Source organism: Diplotaxodon limnothrissa, linkage group LG6, assembly GCF_057381915.1.
Source record: "Diplotaxodon limnothrissa isolate DT_005_m linkage group LG6, D_limnothrissa_male_GT1.1, whole genome shotgun sequence".
Classification (NCBI taxonomy): domain Eukaryota; kingdom Metazoa; phylum Chordata; class Actinopteri; order Cichliformes; family Cichlidae; genus Diplotaxodon; species Diplotaxodon limnothrissa.
The window spans coordinates 35,616,478-35,633,414 of record NC_140601.1 but is presented as its reverse complement, the minus strand read 5'-3'; the positions used below and the strand labels follow the sequence as shown (position 1 = coordinate 35,633,414).

Genomic DNA, 16,937 nt, shown 5'->3' with positions numbered 1-16,937 from the left:
TTTGAAGGTTTTCTTTGGAAATTGACTGTTTTCTCAATCTTTCAGTCCAGTCCTTGTACATGACCATTTTCAGTGGTGTTTGTGTTTGGCAAGCCATTTAACACTTAAAAGGCACCTAACTCAAGGGATGAACCAGCATGTTGCCTACACATAACAGATGACTTAGTAAAGAACTCATTTTTAATCATATCTTAAGGCATTTTGAGATTTTAAGCAAAAACAAACAAACAACATAATTTGGTTCCACGTCTTTAGTCATAGCCAGAGACGACAGTTCGACAGGTCTAAAATAGTATTTTTGACTCAAAGAGCTATTAGCAAAAACTTGGCATATTTTGTGTGCAATGTGTTCTTAAAAAATCTGAGGAAACTCAACAAAAGGGGAAGGACAAGAGAAAAAGTCACAACCCTAAAAAAAAAAAAAAAAAAACTTTCCCAAAGTGCAGAACTCAGCATAACTGAGGCAGTGCAGGGTCTTTACTGAGAACGTTTTCATACCAAATACTGATTTTCAAGGTTTTGGGAGTTTTTTGGCTTTGTGTTGGCTGAAGAATTTTGCGCAGCACCGTAATATATCTCGCTGTGCGGTCCAAGGCGTTTATGCTCCATTTTTGTATTTTAGTCATCTGCTAATTGCACTAATTTTCATGGTTAGCAGCTTGCTAAGCAATCTTGTTGGTGTTAGCTGATAACTTAGTCCAGAGTTTTGTGCAAATATGGTAAATTGTGTCTGAGAATTTTCTGAGAAAAACCAAACACATGCCAGAATACTAAACAAATGGGTGATGTAGAAAGCTACATGAATAACTCATAAAAATAGTGCATTCAGTTAATTTTAGTGTTCCTGTAAGCCATGCCAGCACACCAACAGGCAATTAACCCAAGCCTTGCAAGTGCTGCACCTTAGAGGTTGAAGAGGCATGGTTAATGCGATCTGTTCCCCCTGATGTTTCCTCTACTGCAGGTCAAAATGCCAGATGTGAGGTCATAAACCTGATCAATAATGTGGTTTGTTTATTATTAGTTGGCAAAGGCTAGTCAAAAAATACGAACTGTGATCAATTTAGCTTGTTTTTCCATCAGTTAATGCTTAAAAACTGTCCAGTGCTCCGGCTTTGTCTGATGCTGTGTACAAAGACAGGGTGGGGCGAAGTTCTCAAGACAGCGCAGAGCACATTTGTTATTCATGTGTAAGCTTCCTTTTCACACTAAAACAATAGGATTTCAGTTGAAACATATTCCTTTTAGGCAGCTCTGCTGTGATTTAAGCCGTTTAACCTCGCTTCCCAAAACATCAACTTGTGCAGGCTGTTCTCTAATGTGCCCTAAGGCACTTTATAACACGTACTGCTCGGGTGAAGGGGAGTAATGAGAGAAGTCAGACTCAGACTTATTGATTTTCTGAGTCGACTTCTTGTGATCCAGAACTGATATAATAGGAGTTTTGTACTGTAACACTTAAAGGATGAGGAGTTACAGTTCTTGTCTGTTATATTATCCTATAGCATTACACTGCCCCCTACAGGTAAAGCCATAAAAAAGGTAATCTTATTCCAGTCAAACTTTATTGATTATCTGAAAAATTAACAGATTCTGAACAAATGACAATTACACCCCACCTCCCTCATCTTCCGTCTCCCACCCCAACCAAAGTAATCAACTTCTGAATGTAGACTAATTGGAATATCTTTCAACTCAGTAAATAGTCAGTGGCCTTTTCATCTTTCTGTAAAAGGCAGCCACCGCTGAGTTCAGATGAATTCAATACAGAAAAAAAGAGCTGGGGTACATAGATTTCACAGTGCATTAAACTGCTCTGCAGTAAGACAATGAGCTTATGAAATCACAATCCTGCCTCATCAAGTTTATCTAAAGGTCATGAACGACCCTTTGTAGATATTCATTTTCGATTCAGTACATGGGTCTTCTGAAATTTAATTTAGCTTGTCACACATATTTAATCTTATGGAATATAAATGAGAAAAAAATGAAATCAACCACACTTCTGAAAAAACACGTCATAGCATTCAGACTAGGTTATCGTTCACATCCGATTAAACATGTTAATAAATTAATCAACTCTTAGTTAGCCCTATCACTCCCTACCCCGCCACCGCAGCCCATCCTTCAAAGAAAACAAAAACACAGTATTCAAACCAAAATTTCCCGCATCCTGTACCTGAGCAAACGGAGGAGTCAAAAAGTCTAACATCACACTTAACGCCTAATAAAATGCCATCAGGAGTGAATGCATTACAGTATTTCATTGGTGATTGACTAACAACCATATTAGCTCGTTAACATCTTTGGTTGTCTTTCATTTGTAACTGGAAGTTACAGAGTCCCTTGTTTGTGATGGGATTATAAGGCTCAGTTCAGTCTTAGATCAAGTCCATGGGGACACATCAAGTTAAAAACATTTTAAGCTTGTGAAAAAACCAGCACATAGTTTGGAAACCTTAAATATCCTTAAGCCAGCGGTTCTCAAACTATGGGGCGGGGCCCCCTGGTGGGACATAAATCCACTGCAGGAGGGTTGCGGACGACCCAGGGAAAAATACAAAGTTAAATTAAGCTTTATGGCTATAATTTATGTACGGTATGTAAAATAATCAACTTTGCTGATGCTGAGAAAGTGTGTGTGTGTGTGTGTGTGGCATCTAAATGGAGGCATGCCAGGGAAAAAAGTTTGAGAACTGCTGCTTTAAGCTAACACTTTATCAAATTAAAGCCACGTTTCAATGACTTGGCCCCAGTGTTGATAGGCATACAATGTCTCACGGACCCAAACATTGTTAGGACTATTAAAATAAGCAGTGTACTCATTTAAAAAAAAAAAAAACAACAACAAAAAAACCCCACAAAACGCTGTTGTTGACCTGGATAAATTACAAATATAAAAAATGGCTCATATTCTATTACAAATATCAACAATTTTCTTAGACTAAGATTAATTGTGGACAAAAAAACAGTCTGTAAAATGTCAGCTATCGGTCCAGTGAATCAAAGTGGCAGATGAGGTGGAGGTGGTGGTGGTGGTAAAGGGTGTTGAGTGGTTCATGTTGGGCTTCACCTGGGCCCTGTTTCAAACACACCTTAGCAAGCTAAAAAGTTCACTAGCACACACAGCACTTGGTTGGTAACAATGAAGAAGTGTAACCCTGGTAACCCATTGCTTTCCGATGCTGGGGTCACGGATGCTAGCGGGCAGTTTAGTGTACGAAGATGTGGCTTAATGTGCACCTCATGTTCGCCTGGCTTTCTGTCTCTTGGCCTGACGTTTGGCTTCATCCATAGCAGCACTTTCGCTGCTGGCTTGAGCCATGCTCCTCACTCCCTGGATGCGGCTCCCCAACTGTAACAAAAGGGGAATCACCTGCAAACAGGTCAGGAAAAGGCATTAAATGAAGCTTACTGGATCAAAAACTTTAACTATAAAAACCAACCATGCGACAACTATTAGAATTACAGGGTATTAATACATTATAGGCTTGGCCTGGACAAGGCTCACTTCTAGTGACATTTATTCCTCACATTTAGAAATTGACAAATCAAACAAAAGCTTGGTTGAATAGTCTGCCTTGATTAGATGCAACTTGTTCTGTACCTTCTCATAATTGTAGGCCGCTAAGAGGAGAAGTAGAGTGAGCGGCAAAGCTACGTAAGACCCCTGAGCAACATCCTGGTCGGGCACTTTACGCTGTGGGAAAGTGCACACACATTTATATAGAAACATACTGTTCTGTAACAAATAAGACAAAACAAATATTCTTTGTAGGAAAAATATATACTTAAAAACATCTGTATCTTACAGTAGGGTGGAAGGTAAGAGTGACATGTTTGTAGTAGCCAGTGGAAGTGAAGGAGACTTGAGGCAGTGTGAAATCATATTGGGAACGGGACAGTGTGGAGTACAGCATCAGTACGTAGCTCTAGAAAAGAGAAGAGAAAGGTGACTATGGATAAACAGCAGTGTATTCTGGGTCACGTTTTACTATGAATTACATAAAATACGCAATTAAGGACTAAGTAAATGATATTTCAGTAGTGCTGTCAGCATTAACGTGAACTGACCCACGTTAACGCGTCAAAATTGGCAAATCCCTGTTAACGAGTTAACGCAGATTAGTGTGAGGGGTCACTCGGCGTTAATGCAGCTTAAGCACGTTAATGTTGCGTTAACACTGACAGCACTATATTTTAATAATACTGGCTTAAAAACCAAAAACCATCAAGTTGCTTTGCATGTTTCACAGTCGAAAAATAATCCTACTTTTATCTTATACTCGGCCTCACTGAACTGAGGGCCTGCACCACCTTCAGAAAGGTGTTTTACCTCCTCTCTCTTTAAAACCGCTCTCCCTTTAAGCCAGGTTTCTTCTGATTGGCTACTACTGCTAAACAGAAGGTTTGAACAGCATGTGGGTGGTAAATTTGCACATATGAAGAGCGCTGTCCCTGACATAACCATGTTAGGGATGTCCTCTCACACTGACATTATACATGTCTAATAGTAGGAAAGAATTGTCTTAGTGGTCTGAAACACGAACCTTTTGGCTTACTGGGATTACTAAACGTACACTGACCTCATTACTCAAACCAGTAAAAGCATAACAGGAGCTCTTTAAGACTGAATTACCTCGCCATCTCTGTCCAAAGGAGGGAAGTGAAAGAAAAGGGACTGTCCCAGAGAGACGCTGTTGATTGGATTGTCCAGATTGTCACTCTTGTACAATTTCACCTGGGGGGGGAAAGTGTAAAGGTAAAGCAAAATGATTACAGGTCTAACTTATCTACAGCTAATGCAAAAGCCTTGTAGAGACTTAAAAGTTTCAAAAGAAAGACAAAAATGCCGGGTTTTAAACGTCCTACTGATAGTGTTGGAAGGTGTTCAGGAGACGTGATGATGTTTCCACTGAGGTCAAATTGATTGATCTGCCTGAAGGCGATAATGTTGACCCCTTCAATGTCACTACTGCCAACCTGAAAGGGAATATAGAGCTCATTATATAGATGTAACAATGAAACTTGTGAAGAAAATATCCAATGTGAACCACGGATCAAGTTTTTTGTTCAAGTCACACGGTGTGATAATAACAGAGAATTAAAGGGAATTAAGGCATTTCCAGCCTTGCGAGGGAGATTAGGAGCGCTGCACTTTTCAGACAAGCTAAAATTATGAAGTGAGAGGTTTAAACTTTGGCAATGGGATTATCGCTGCTTTTGTTCTGAATATTGAAAGGACCCATGTGATGAGGGTGCCGATAAGTCATAATCACAGGGTTCCCACAGTTATTTTAACAATTCAATTACTAAAGTTTTCCATAGCCCCCTTAATAGTTTTCAGAAGTGTTAAAGCAGTGCGAGTACGACTTGAAAATGTGTGCAAAATTCCTGAACTTAAAGCACTCAGTGAGCTTCATTTAGTAGCAGCTTTGCCTTCAAGAGTAATCCAAGTCAACTCTGACCCACAGCTTTTAAGTCAAAACAACATACTTCCTAAACATAGATAACTGCACCATTAGCTACTGACAAAAAGTCTAAATATGTAGCCAAACATGTAAAACTAACCAGTTATGCTTAAGCATGTGTGCCTTCATGACACTCAAGTGACCCCTCTCATATTTAAAGCTCTAAGAAACTTGGTATAATTGTAATTTCTCCACCCCATTAAAAGCCAAAGATGCTGAACATCTGCACCAGACAAACTTGAAGCAAGCTGCTGCCTACCTCTATAGCTCTGTGTTGTGGCAAGGCCCTCTCTATGTGGTCGTTGCCTTCAGCTCGCAGTTGAATGAGATATTTGCAACCCGGCTGCAAGAAAAACATTAAATGAGTTAGAGGTATAATCACATACACTCCATTACAACTGAGCAAATCATATACAGCTTACAAATCACACTTTGCAAAATCACCAGTTTCCCTAGTAATCCAAGACAACACCTAGAGGCCATGATCTGTTTCAATTCTCAAGTCTGGTCTTATTTTAACAGCTCATCCCGTCCTCACCAGCAGACCCCTGAGTCTGAATCGGCCCTCCTCATCAGTGACCGTGTCCTCGCTGTAGAGGCTACAGTCTCCCTGACCCACGGCCTCCACAGCCACGTCCCACTCTGCATCCCCGTTGAGAGACTGCACCATTCCGTAGCAGCTGAGGACAAGTGTACAAGACTGCAATGAGCACATGTGCAAGCTGCAGTACCCACCAGCAGATGAGTATAGGCTCAGTAATTTGCACACTGAAAGATATTCCTATGCTTGCAAGCTAACAGTGGACAATGTACACTCATTTACCTGTACGCAGTTTTGATTCCAGTTATATCAATACTGAGGTTTTCACCCTCCTCCACTGTAATCATTTGAGATGCCGGCTCAAAGCGGAACTCCTTCATCATGGGCTTGAAGTAGTACTGACCAGGACTCTGAGGAAAAAAAGGTGGGAAGCAGAAAATACAGGATGGACAAGTGAACCAAGACACAGGGCAAAGCATCCCTAGAATTACCGTCAACCACCAACAATGTTTGGCAGTCTGACATACTACTAAAAGAGGTTTCTTACCAAGTTATTGAAAGTGAGGATGCCAGTGTCTTGAGTCAAAAGGTTGGAGCGAAACTGACCCCCACTCAGAGAAAGAAGCACGCCGGCGAGAGGCTGACCGTCCTCCGATTTGATCTACAGCACAGACAGAATACTTGTTGATTTTACTGCTAGACAGGGACCAAATCAATTAAACCCCTTTAATCTTTTCACAATAAAAGATCACACGGAGAAAATATAATGAAAGCCCGTGGCTCGAGTGAGCGCCAAATTGTGGGTGTAATCAGGCTGACAGGTGAGCTTAATTTCAGAGAAGATGTACAAGTGAAAAATAAACATGGGCACAAAGCTCTGTCAATGCTGAGCAGAAGATTTCAAAGCAATTTATCACACAGTGTGAAAAGGAAACTAATACTGATCATTTGTGTCAGGATCTCACGGTCGCAGTAGGTAATTGCAGATCCTTTTAACAAAGGGCAGCACAAAGGCAGTGTACTGACAGCACGCGGCAAAACACAAAAAAAACATTTTTCCAAAACATACAGTAACAAGTACTTTTCATTATGTCACTTCTTTATCTCATGTCCAACCACCATAATCACTGAGGGTTAGTAGTTGTGAACAAACAGCTGGACAAATATAAAAAGTACCTAAACGTCTGATGATTACTGGGAGGTAAAACATGCACGTGAGGATGGCTGCATATACCTTGAAGGTGACGCCAGCCAAAGCAAATGCCTTAAAATCTCCCTGGGTGCCCTCCACGGGACTCAGCACGAAACCTTCTTTACTTGCACTGATGTCGTACTGCCGGTCACTGTGGAGCGGACCCACACTGAAGAAAAGCGGGGGAAAAGTTAAGTGAAGGTCGGAATTTCTTCAAGATACTTGTTTATTACTAAATGCAACGTGATTTGAACACAAGCCAATCTATAAAGCCTATTATAACGTCAATACTAAAACAATGGAACAATGTCAGCGTTAATCTCATTAAAATGACGCCATAACCGCCAGCTGCACGGCGTCAACGCGCCTCGTTAACGCCGTGCAGCCTAACGCACGGGGCGATCCGCGTTAACTCGCTAATGGAGATTTGCCGCGTTAATGCGGTTATGGCGTTAACGTCATTTTAACGAGATTAACGCTGACAGCACTACATACAACACAAGCTTTACTCATGTGAAAGAAAAGAGGCATGTTTCTTTGCTCTAAGGACACAAAGTCTACTTGCAGCCCTGTGAGGCTGTCCCCGTGACCCTAATTTTACAGACTAAGATGCTTACAACAGCATCAAGATCGCAGATCACAGGCTTGATAATGTATTGCAAGCCCTGCTTTTCTGCATACTGATTCAGCGCCAATGTCTCTAATGCCACCTGTGCTTTCGCTCTTATGACAAGCCAAAAATATCTGCTGTAAAAATGCTAGCCTGGCTGATGCTTCGTAAGTTTCCAGGGTTTTTTTTTTTTTTCTTCAAATAAAGAAAAGAGGAATAAACAGGTGAACACAAAAGTCATTGAAATTCATCCTCTGGGCACCATGAACATCTGGGGCTCCGAGGTAATGAATCCAACAGTTGTTGGGTTATTTCAGTCAGTAACAAAATGATGATGGCTGCGCCCACAGCCATGAATCTCAACTTTTTTTCTTTTTTAACTTTAACTTTTTGGTCCTAAATAGAAAAGACTTCACACCTCACTCCAGGCCAAAAACCTTATTCTTTAAAAAAAAAATGCATTTATGAACTACCCTGTTAGTATAATGACTTGCTAAGGCAATAACATTTATAGCAGAACCCGAAGGCAGCATTACCCGAATGAAAAATGCTTGAATATCCTCGCTCTCATTTTCATACACCCTATTTTTATCACTGTGTTCTCATACCTGTATGCTCCCATCTCATTAGTGGCCACAGTAATGAGTGGTGTAGCAGCGCCTCTCTCAGTGATAGATATTTCCACACCTTGTAGCTCTGGTGACACCTTGCCTTCTAAGAAAAGACCTGCACGACCGGTGATGTCCACCAGCCGACCTGGACACGACTCTGTCAACAGCAAAGATGCGGTTTATTTAGAATAACCTGCGTGGGTTGTATCAGAGTCCGTTTTAAGGTTTCCAATAGACTTTCTTCTTGTGTGAATTTACCTCCGGTGATAGTTGCCTCTACTTCAGGAGGGTAGAACAACAGCTCCTTCGAGGAGGGAGTCACTGTGATCTTCTCACCAGCCCTGCATATTTACACAGAAAGAAAAAAATCACTAACAGCAATGAACAACAGTTCTAGACTCAAGTGAGCCTCTGATGGTTATTATTAGCAGATGTCAGAATTCCACTCTTAATTTCTCTCAAGTCCTGTTAATTTTCTACAGAGATATAAAGCTGGAATTTCCAAGTTAACACTAAAGTGAACAGAAGTTTTGCCGTCAGCCCTACATGGTATTTTAAAGAGCAAAAACTGACCTAGCCCAGTAGGAGAACTCATAGTGGAAAGGGCCTGTCAGTTCATCAGCCTTTTCTTGGATAGGAGGACTATCGTCTCTGGCACCTCCTTCCTCTTCAGCTGCACGGCGTTCTCGCTCCTGACGTCGCAGCTCGATCTCCTGCAGTTGCTGCTCCTGCCTCTGCTCCTCCAGGCTCCGCAGCGGACCCAGCACGAGCGCCGGCTCGCTCTCGATGGACGACCTGACCAGGGGGATGAGGTTTTAAAAATAAATAAAAACGCTAAAGCTGGTCATTACCAAACACGCAAATGCACGGCAGCATTTGAGCATACGAGACTACTCATGCAGAGTCATAATTACTTGATCGTGACTGTGACGTCTAGAGTCTTGTCGGTGGTGATGAGTCCTGTCATGTGATGCCGCACTGCAGTCAGGGTCAGAATGCTGGGGGCTGAACTGTTACACACAGGTCAACAGCAGTCATTAGAATGCTTTGGCTGCATGGTTGCACTGCATTAACCCAGAAATAAAAACACACGACGTTACATTACTTACGTATCGTAGGTGTAGAAGTCCTGCTCAAATTGGTGGCAGGAGCGAGGGGTGACTTTGTAAACACCTGGACAAGCCATTTTTGGCTGATTAATTATTACGTTCCAGTGGTATATTTAGATAAGTCGGACATGGTACAGTTGGTACAGTCTGATATTTTTTGATTATGCTAATTTCTCCTATGTTGAGCTAATGAGAGGTCAGAATAAAGAAACTCACCAGGCTTGGAGAGGCAGAAGCGGTTGACTCCCTTAGAGAGGTTGTACACGCCAACGTTTTCAGGTTTGCTGCCATCTTGGAAGAACTCCTGTGCAGCACCACACATTCAATAATACATATGGAAGTGTAAGCATCTGATCTAACAGGCAGCATGTAGTGCAAGTGGAGTGAGCTACTGATTACTAACCAAAGTGATGGCATGGGAAAGGGAGCAGCGCAGGATGTAGCCAATCTGTCTGAACTCCACCCCCAAGACGTCCGATTCCAGAACCTCCACCTCCACTGACTTATGTTTCCAGCACCACTCCTCGTGAGAAATACTTACTACAAGTGGTAAAGATTAGAGAGAATAAAAAGTGAGAAATACATTTTAAATGACAGGGGGAAAAAAGAAATATGTGAATTAAATATGTCACACTATTATAGGTGGAAAAATATCACAAGTTCCGTTCAGGATCTTTGAATAAAAAAGAATTTAAAAAATGATTGCACACATATTATATATAAAAACTGTCCCAGCAACACTATAAACTGAATAAACATGCATGTGTGCAGATCATTTGCAGGCAGTGAAAGAGTTTGTGTGGAATGAACAGATGGATCCACATTACCAGAAGGTGGGGAAACACTAGTTGAGTAATGGCATGCCTGCTGAAAGCTGCTGCTATAAACCAGTGATTGAAAGGCTGATGATTACCCGCTCATTTCTCTATTTAAGAATAACTACTATAACTTTCAAATAGAAGTGTGCATAGATTGAGGGGTTTATATTGTACAGAATGCTTGACTCAGTTGTTCCAGTGAAAACCTGACTGCATGCAGAGTTTACATATAATTTAAAAAAACTAGAAGTATACTTAAAACCTTTGTATTTCCCGGGCAAAACGTTGTCAAAAGAGAAGCTGAGGATGTCGCTGCTCCCAGACAGAGCCACTGCCCTCCTCTCCCCCTGCCTACTCGCTGGCTGCAGGGTTACAGAGAGGTCGTCACAGGAAGCTAAAGGACAACCAGAGAACACAAGGTTGGCTCGTGTGAAAACATATTTCTTTATGGATTAAAGCTGCATCTTTGGTAAACTTTGTCTTCTCAAAAAGACTGTAAAGTGTAAATTACTAAGACTTTTACCTAGACAGTACACCTTTCCAGAAACAGAAGCCATGAACTGGGTGAAAACTAGGTCTGTGAGTGGTTGATCCACAAGGGAGATGTCCAGGGCCTGAGGCTGCAGAGCCAGGCCTGCTTTCACCTCTGCTTCAGGCAGAGATACCTGAACACACAAACAAATATCCTTTTGCTTAAAACCATATTTTTTAATCAAACAGCTACATGAACACTAAGCTTAACTGCTTTGGTTTGATGACACAGATGAATCTGTATTTCTGAATAAAAAAAAAGTTAAAGATTTGGGTTTTTTGCTTTCCAATGACAAATGAGTTTTTCAGATGATGATCTGTTGCAACTGTTAAGCCGTAAATGTGCAAATATCATAGAATATGGGTAAAAAGCACCATCTGCGCTTTAGGCAACATGACATCTGTTCATCTTTTAGGAGGCTCACCAATTAAAATTTAGTATGCGTGACATATGTCGGTTTCTTGTATATATTTAATACCATTTGAATTAGCTTTCAAACTGATTAAATAAGAGGTTATAAAAATTAAGATATGGATATGTCATATAAAATAAAATGCTGCTCGAGTCTTACATGGACACTGTAGTCTCCGGGTTTGGCCTGAAAGCAGAAGGCCCCCTGATGGTCAGATTCAACAGTCCGAATGAAAGCCTTGTCTGTGCTCTTGTGCGTCAGAGTGACCTTGTAGCGACCTTGCTGCTTCATGCCTTCAGGCAGGCGGCTGATGGAGATCTGGCCACAAACACTGAACCTGTGTTGGACCAAAATGAGGAAGTCATGACAATATGAAGAACTACACTGCAGCTAAATTTATGTAATAAGCTACTAATTCTTATAACGTACCCTGCTGTGACGATATCAGGAAGTTGAGGCGTATTAGGAGCGATCTTCACTGTGACTGGCTCGAAGAACATGAGCTCTTTGTTGACACGGATGGTGTAGGTACCAGCTGTCATGTTCTCCAACCGGAAAGAGCCATCTTCTTTGCTGACAACTGTGAGGACAGAGTGGTAAAGCAAGCTACAGTTTAAAGTGTGACAGAGAACCACTTCAAAAACTATAGTTAGATATTCTACTGAAAACATGAGTCTTCTTTTGCGATTACCCTTGATCTGGTTGTTTAGGTAGACTGTAGCATCGGGCACACCTTCCCCATCAGGACTGTTGAGAACCCGGCCAGTCACAGAGAAGCCCATCACACGGAAGATGGGCTACACATAAAGAGACAGAATGTCAAACTTGAATATTTTGCACAAAACTTGTTTCCTTTTGAAACTTGCTGATACACATTAATAATAACTATTTTAAAAAAATTAAGATATAACAGTTCTCTTTACCTCTAGTTTCAAGCTGTTGTGTTCCACCTTGAAATTCATCCTAGAAGGAGCAACATCAAAAGTGATCCTTTCTCCTCTGTAGAAAGGTATCTGAAGTGAAGGATTTCACAGAAGCACATTTAGATGGAAAAACGATTACATCTCTAAGATAGAGGAGATAGAATTTCATTGTTCGCAAATAAAAATGATGCTTTCATAAAACCCATCATTCATACCACCTTGTCTCTTGTAGTTATATCGGTAAAAAAAAAAAAGTTCATACACATGTAATTCCTGCACTGGATTCGGATTACCTAGCTAAATGTGGGGTGGATTAGAAAACAGGAAACATAAAACATGTTGTAGTTGTCATTACAATATATTGTAATACAATCCTATGAAAGTCTTTGTTTGGTTAATTTAAGTAAATCACCCAAACCTCTTTAAATGGCGTTAGAGCTGTTTAAATAGTTCAAATAGTACTGTTGAAGTAAAATTTGTGTGTGTGTGTCATCAAGTTTAAAAAAGCAAGATTTAAATTTGCGCTGTTTTTGAAATACTGAGAGGAGTAATGGAATAACGAGTACCTGCTGTGAGTGGTTGGATAAGGAGCTGTGAGTTTCATCACCTCTAACTCCTCAGCAAGATAACAACTGACTTTACCGTGTCTCGCTCCAACTCTCCTGTTTACTTTCTATTCAGGCTCCAATGTATTCAATTAGGAGTGAAGCAGCTTTGACTGATAGGTGGACACCTATGCAGGTGGCTATTCTGGCAGCTGTCTGCTAAGCTTGACCTCAGCCAAGCCAAGTCACTGAACATGAACTCAATCATTTTTGTGCTCTTGGTGCTTTTCAGAGATTAATAAGGCTGCATTTGTGGTCCGGTTTTCGGATCAAATTGTAGTACTCATTTGTATGTTATGCAGCGCTAATTAGCGTGTATCTATGACTGTCTAATGCCCTGTTAGAGTTAATGGATGTAACTTGCTGGCGCTATCTGATAATTAAACACTCCACCCTCTCATCCAGAAATAGGAAACATGGAAGCAGCCAAATAGAGGCTTCAACATAGGAATTCACAAAGCAGAAGATGATGTAGCTAATCTTATGGCACAAAGGAAAAGACTTCCTTATTAAATCAAAGTAGCTGCACTGTGTACTTATACATCATTTGGTCTTCTGTTGTATTTCTGACACAATAGCTCAAATTGACAGCAGTCTTCTGTTGGCTTTTGCGACAATAACTCACCACAGTGTACTCGCCGCTGGCTAACGAAGGAAAGACAAAGACACCATCATCTCTGGACAGAGCGCTGCACAGGTATACCAGCGTGCTGTCTCCAGAATCTGCACCCTCCACTGGGGAAGTATTACAACCACTTATGTCCTGGAAATGACAAACATTCAAATTGAACCAATGGAGCAATGCGAAATTCAGCATATTCCAGAAATTAAAGGACGTGGAAAATGTGTTAAGTTAAAGTAAAGTGTTAAAGTGTGATCATTTACATATAATGTAAGACGGATATGAAAAGTCGACATATTTCTGTGCAAAAATGGAAATTATGGAGGTTTACCTCTCTCTTGACTGTGGCTGAGTAAAGCAGGAAGGTGACCTCTTTCATGGGCTCTCCATCACTGCGGACCTCCCCCGAGACATCGTAGCCTCCAACCACCAGATGGTCAGCGGCCGGGGCATTTGCATTGGAGACGTGCACTGAGGTAGTACTCTATATGAAGATGGCAGAGGTCACCCATAAGTTGCATTAAGAGATGGAATAATGGCCCTGTCAGGTTCACTGTGATTACTGCTGGAGCTCATTAGTTATAACCTTGCTCACCTGACAAGGAACTGTATCAGCTAAGCAAGTAGGTGAATAATGAAGTTTTCTACCCTCAAGCGATACAGAATCAAACAGACCTCTGAGATCATGCATTCTCTACAGTATTAATGACAGTACTTTAATTGGAAACTGGGATGCTGTGGTACTGAGCATGATGGCAGGTGGGTATGGGGGGGGAAATAATGTGGGAGAGCTTATTCGCATCATCAGTTACAAATCTGACAGTGTATTTTTGTACACAGATTTTAAATCTTTCACTAAAAGTTTACCACACTCTTTTTTCATCTAATTTTAACATCAGATATGAACCAAGTTACACTTTGTGTCATTTATTTTACATCTTGCAAAGTCCAGCTTTCTTCAACAGTCCAAAGACATGCATGATAAGTTGATCATCAATTCTAAATGGGGTTTGGTGGATGTAAGATGTAAAAAACTGACATGAGGCACTCATAATAGAACATGGACAACACGTTTTTAACGCAACGTGCAGTTTAATATCGATTGCTAACGTGAACAAACCTGTTCGAGAGTCCAGGAAGGATGAGAAGCTGTGATGTCATACTTTCCTGGTAGTACTTTAAAGAAGGTATACCTGTGTAAGCAAAAAACCACAAAAAAAAGAAAGAAAGGGGCAAGTTCATTTCAAACATCTGTATAATGCAGAAACAAACATAAGGTGTGAGTAACTTACTTTCCTCCAGGCTGTGTGGTGACACTCTGGAGCTTCTCCCCTGTTCCGGCTCGGCTGAGTTTGACTTCCACGCCAGCTGGGCCCATGAGATGGCCCTTACTCAGAACCTGAGCAAAACACAATATATTTGAGGAAACTAGACACTAATCACCACTTGATACTACTATTTATTTTATCAATAACCTGTGTTGCATTGGTTAAAGAAGCTTTAAAGCGCTCCAAAGTTTTCTTGCATTTAGATAAACCCCATCAAATGTGTCAAAGCAGTTTTTTTTAAATCACACATTTTGCAAAGTAGACAGTCTTGACTCTTAAACTTTCTGTCCACATACTATAACAATCTAAATTTCTTTTCAAGAAGACCATTCTCACCGTTCCTGACACTGAGAATCCCGTAAAAACAAAATTGATGTCTTCTTCTTTCGTACAAATGTCACTGACTCCATCCACATGCAGGTCGACACTGGTAGGCTCTGATGACAGTTAAAAGTCCAAAAGGAAAAGAGACCAGAGAATATGGGACAATGCACAATGGCTTTTATATGATAATTTGTGAATTATGGGGATGTTTCTGTGAGAGTCTTACCAAAGCTCCACCCAAGCGGAGGCTCAATCTTCAAAACGAAATCTCCCTGCGTTAAAGTGACAGCTTGATTAAATTCACCATCAGTGAAAGAATTAGTTAGAGCTAATCAAATCAGTTGCTGGCATACCTTGTCATAGAGAGGGATCATGAAGTAACCATTGATTGGAGCACAATCCGTTTGATATTTCAGTGATCCTTGTTTGGTATATAGTTTAATCTGAGAATGAAGAACACACAGTGATCATTAATCATAATGAAAGTTATTATAGTGTTCATACTATAATAACTAAACTGAGCGATTTATGTCAACTAGCAACAAAGAAACAATCTAGTCTGTCGGATTTAGTTCATTTCAATATCTTAATTAACCAAATTGCTAATCCCATGTAGCCCGTGAAAAAGAAGGGATTAGGACGGGAGCACTTACTCATCAACGCCTGCAGGTTTTAGGATTAGCAGTGAATGCCTTGTGTGATATATGGATATTAATGCGGAGTTACCATCAGCTATCAAGTAAGTAGCTAAATCAATGTCAAACAAGACCAAACTCACAAATGTTTGCGAGCAATCAGAAACAGATTAAACACAAATACACTGCTTTTGTATTCATTTCATTCAAACTGTCATTGAAACGAAAAACTCCGCCCAACCTTTAGCTTTCTACCACAAACCAGCTAGCTGCTGGTTAGCTGCTAGCACGCTAGTCGGGACATTTGCACTCTCACCTCGATCAGAGAGTAATTGATTTCAACGTCGGATTTCACGAATCCACCGCATGCCACAACTATGTCATCAGAGGATACGGCCAAGAACTGGGAGTAGATGACACCGAATAAAATCCAAAGGGATCCCATTTCTGCCCGGATCGTAATTCTGAGCATTTTGACTGGTTGAGCCAAGCAACCGCACGCTGCCTCCGGTTCCGTACCAGCTGAGGGGCTGTCAATGAACTGTCACAGGCGGCGTCTGCAGCGACCTCTGGCGGGTAGGAGGTGCCATTTTCTCATTCGCTCACGGCCGCTTGTAACGTTTTAAGTTGTATCACTGCCCTCTTCTGGTTAAAGTTACAAACGTCTACGTTTTTACCGAACCCTAACATCCCTGATCCATTTTCTAACATCTCGGTTGCTGGAGAGGACATTGCTTTTTCATATTCTGGAAGTATCATACCCTGCAAAATACTATACTTAAAGTAGGAGGAGAAAAATACCAATTAACTCATCTATAGTGTTAGCGTATTGTGTTGGCCTTGTAATTATTCCATTTACTTTTTCAATAGCCAATTCGTAATCTTATTATTACCCTCTCCTTGATTACCCTTTATCACTTTTTATATATCATCCAACTGCCTTTTGTCATAGCACCATGACAGAGATTTTACCACCATCTGACTATTCAAAACTGAGTATTGCACATTCACTTATATCAGTTTGTTCCATAAAATATCTGCATACCCTTCATGTAAGAACATGAGACTAACAGAGTGAGATTTAAAAAAAAAAAAAGAAAAAAAAAAGGAGAAAATATACTTAAGAAAACATTTATTTTATATGTACAGTACCCACAGTCACATTAAGGCATCATGAAAGTACAAGAGTATTTTCACCCAAATC

General features: G+C 40.8%; 1 protein-coding gene across 1 annotated transcript; it reads right to left on the bottom strand.

The window, feature by feature from the left end:
* Positions 1–2,279: 2,279 nt before the first annotated feature.
* nomo (nodal modulator) lies at positions 2,280–16,219 on the bottom strand. Its single transcript, XM_085355130.1, has 31 exons — positions 16,050–16,219; positions 15,452–15,541; positions 15,325–15,370; positions 15,111–15,211; positions 14,739–14,845; positions 14,567–14,639; positions 13,778–13,930; positions 13,450–13,587; positions 12,220–12,309; positions 11,988–12,093; positions 11,726–11,876; positions 11,456–11,633; positions 10,876–11,017; positions 10,615–10,746; positions 9,938–10,074; positions 9,751–9,838; positions 9,535–9,598; positions 9,340–9,435; positions 8,999–9,220; positions 8,684–8,766; positions 8,423–8,582; positions 7,247–7,373; positions 6,560–6,673; positions 6,295–6,422; positions 6,010–6,151; positions 5,731–5,814; positions 4,873–4,983; positions 4,640–4,741; positions 3,813–3,932; positions 3,608–3,700; positions 2,280–3,376 (listed from the first exon to the last, which is right to left on the bottom strand). Exons 1-31 carry the CDS (start codon positions 16,203–16,205, stop codon positions 3,245–3,247), a joined length of 3,666 nt encoding a protein of 1,221 aa, XP_085211256.1. The 5' UTR covers positions 16,206–16,219; the 3' UTR covers positions 2,280–3,244.
* Positions 16,220–16,937: the final 718 nt, after the last annotated feature.

Coding starts and splice junctions, on each gene's coding strand:
- nomo (XM_085355130.1), bottom strand. CDS start 16,205: ATGCTCAGAATTACGATCCGGGCAGAAATGGGATCCCTTTGGATTTTA. Junction 14,846..15,110: donor GATTCTCAGTGTCAGGAACG/GTGAGAATGGTC, acceptor TGTTTTGCTCAG/GTTCTGAGTAAGGGCCATCT. Junction 9,839..9,937: donor TTTCCCATGCCATCACTTTG/GTTAGTAATCAG, acceptor GGTGCTGCACAG/GAGTTCTTCCAAGATGGCAG.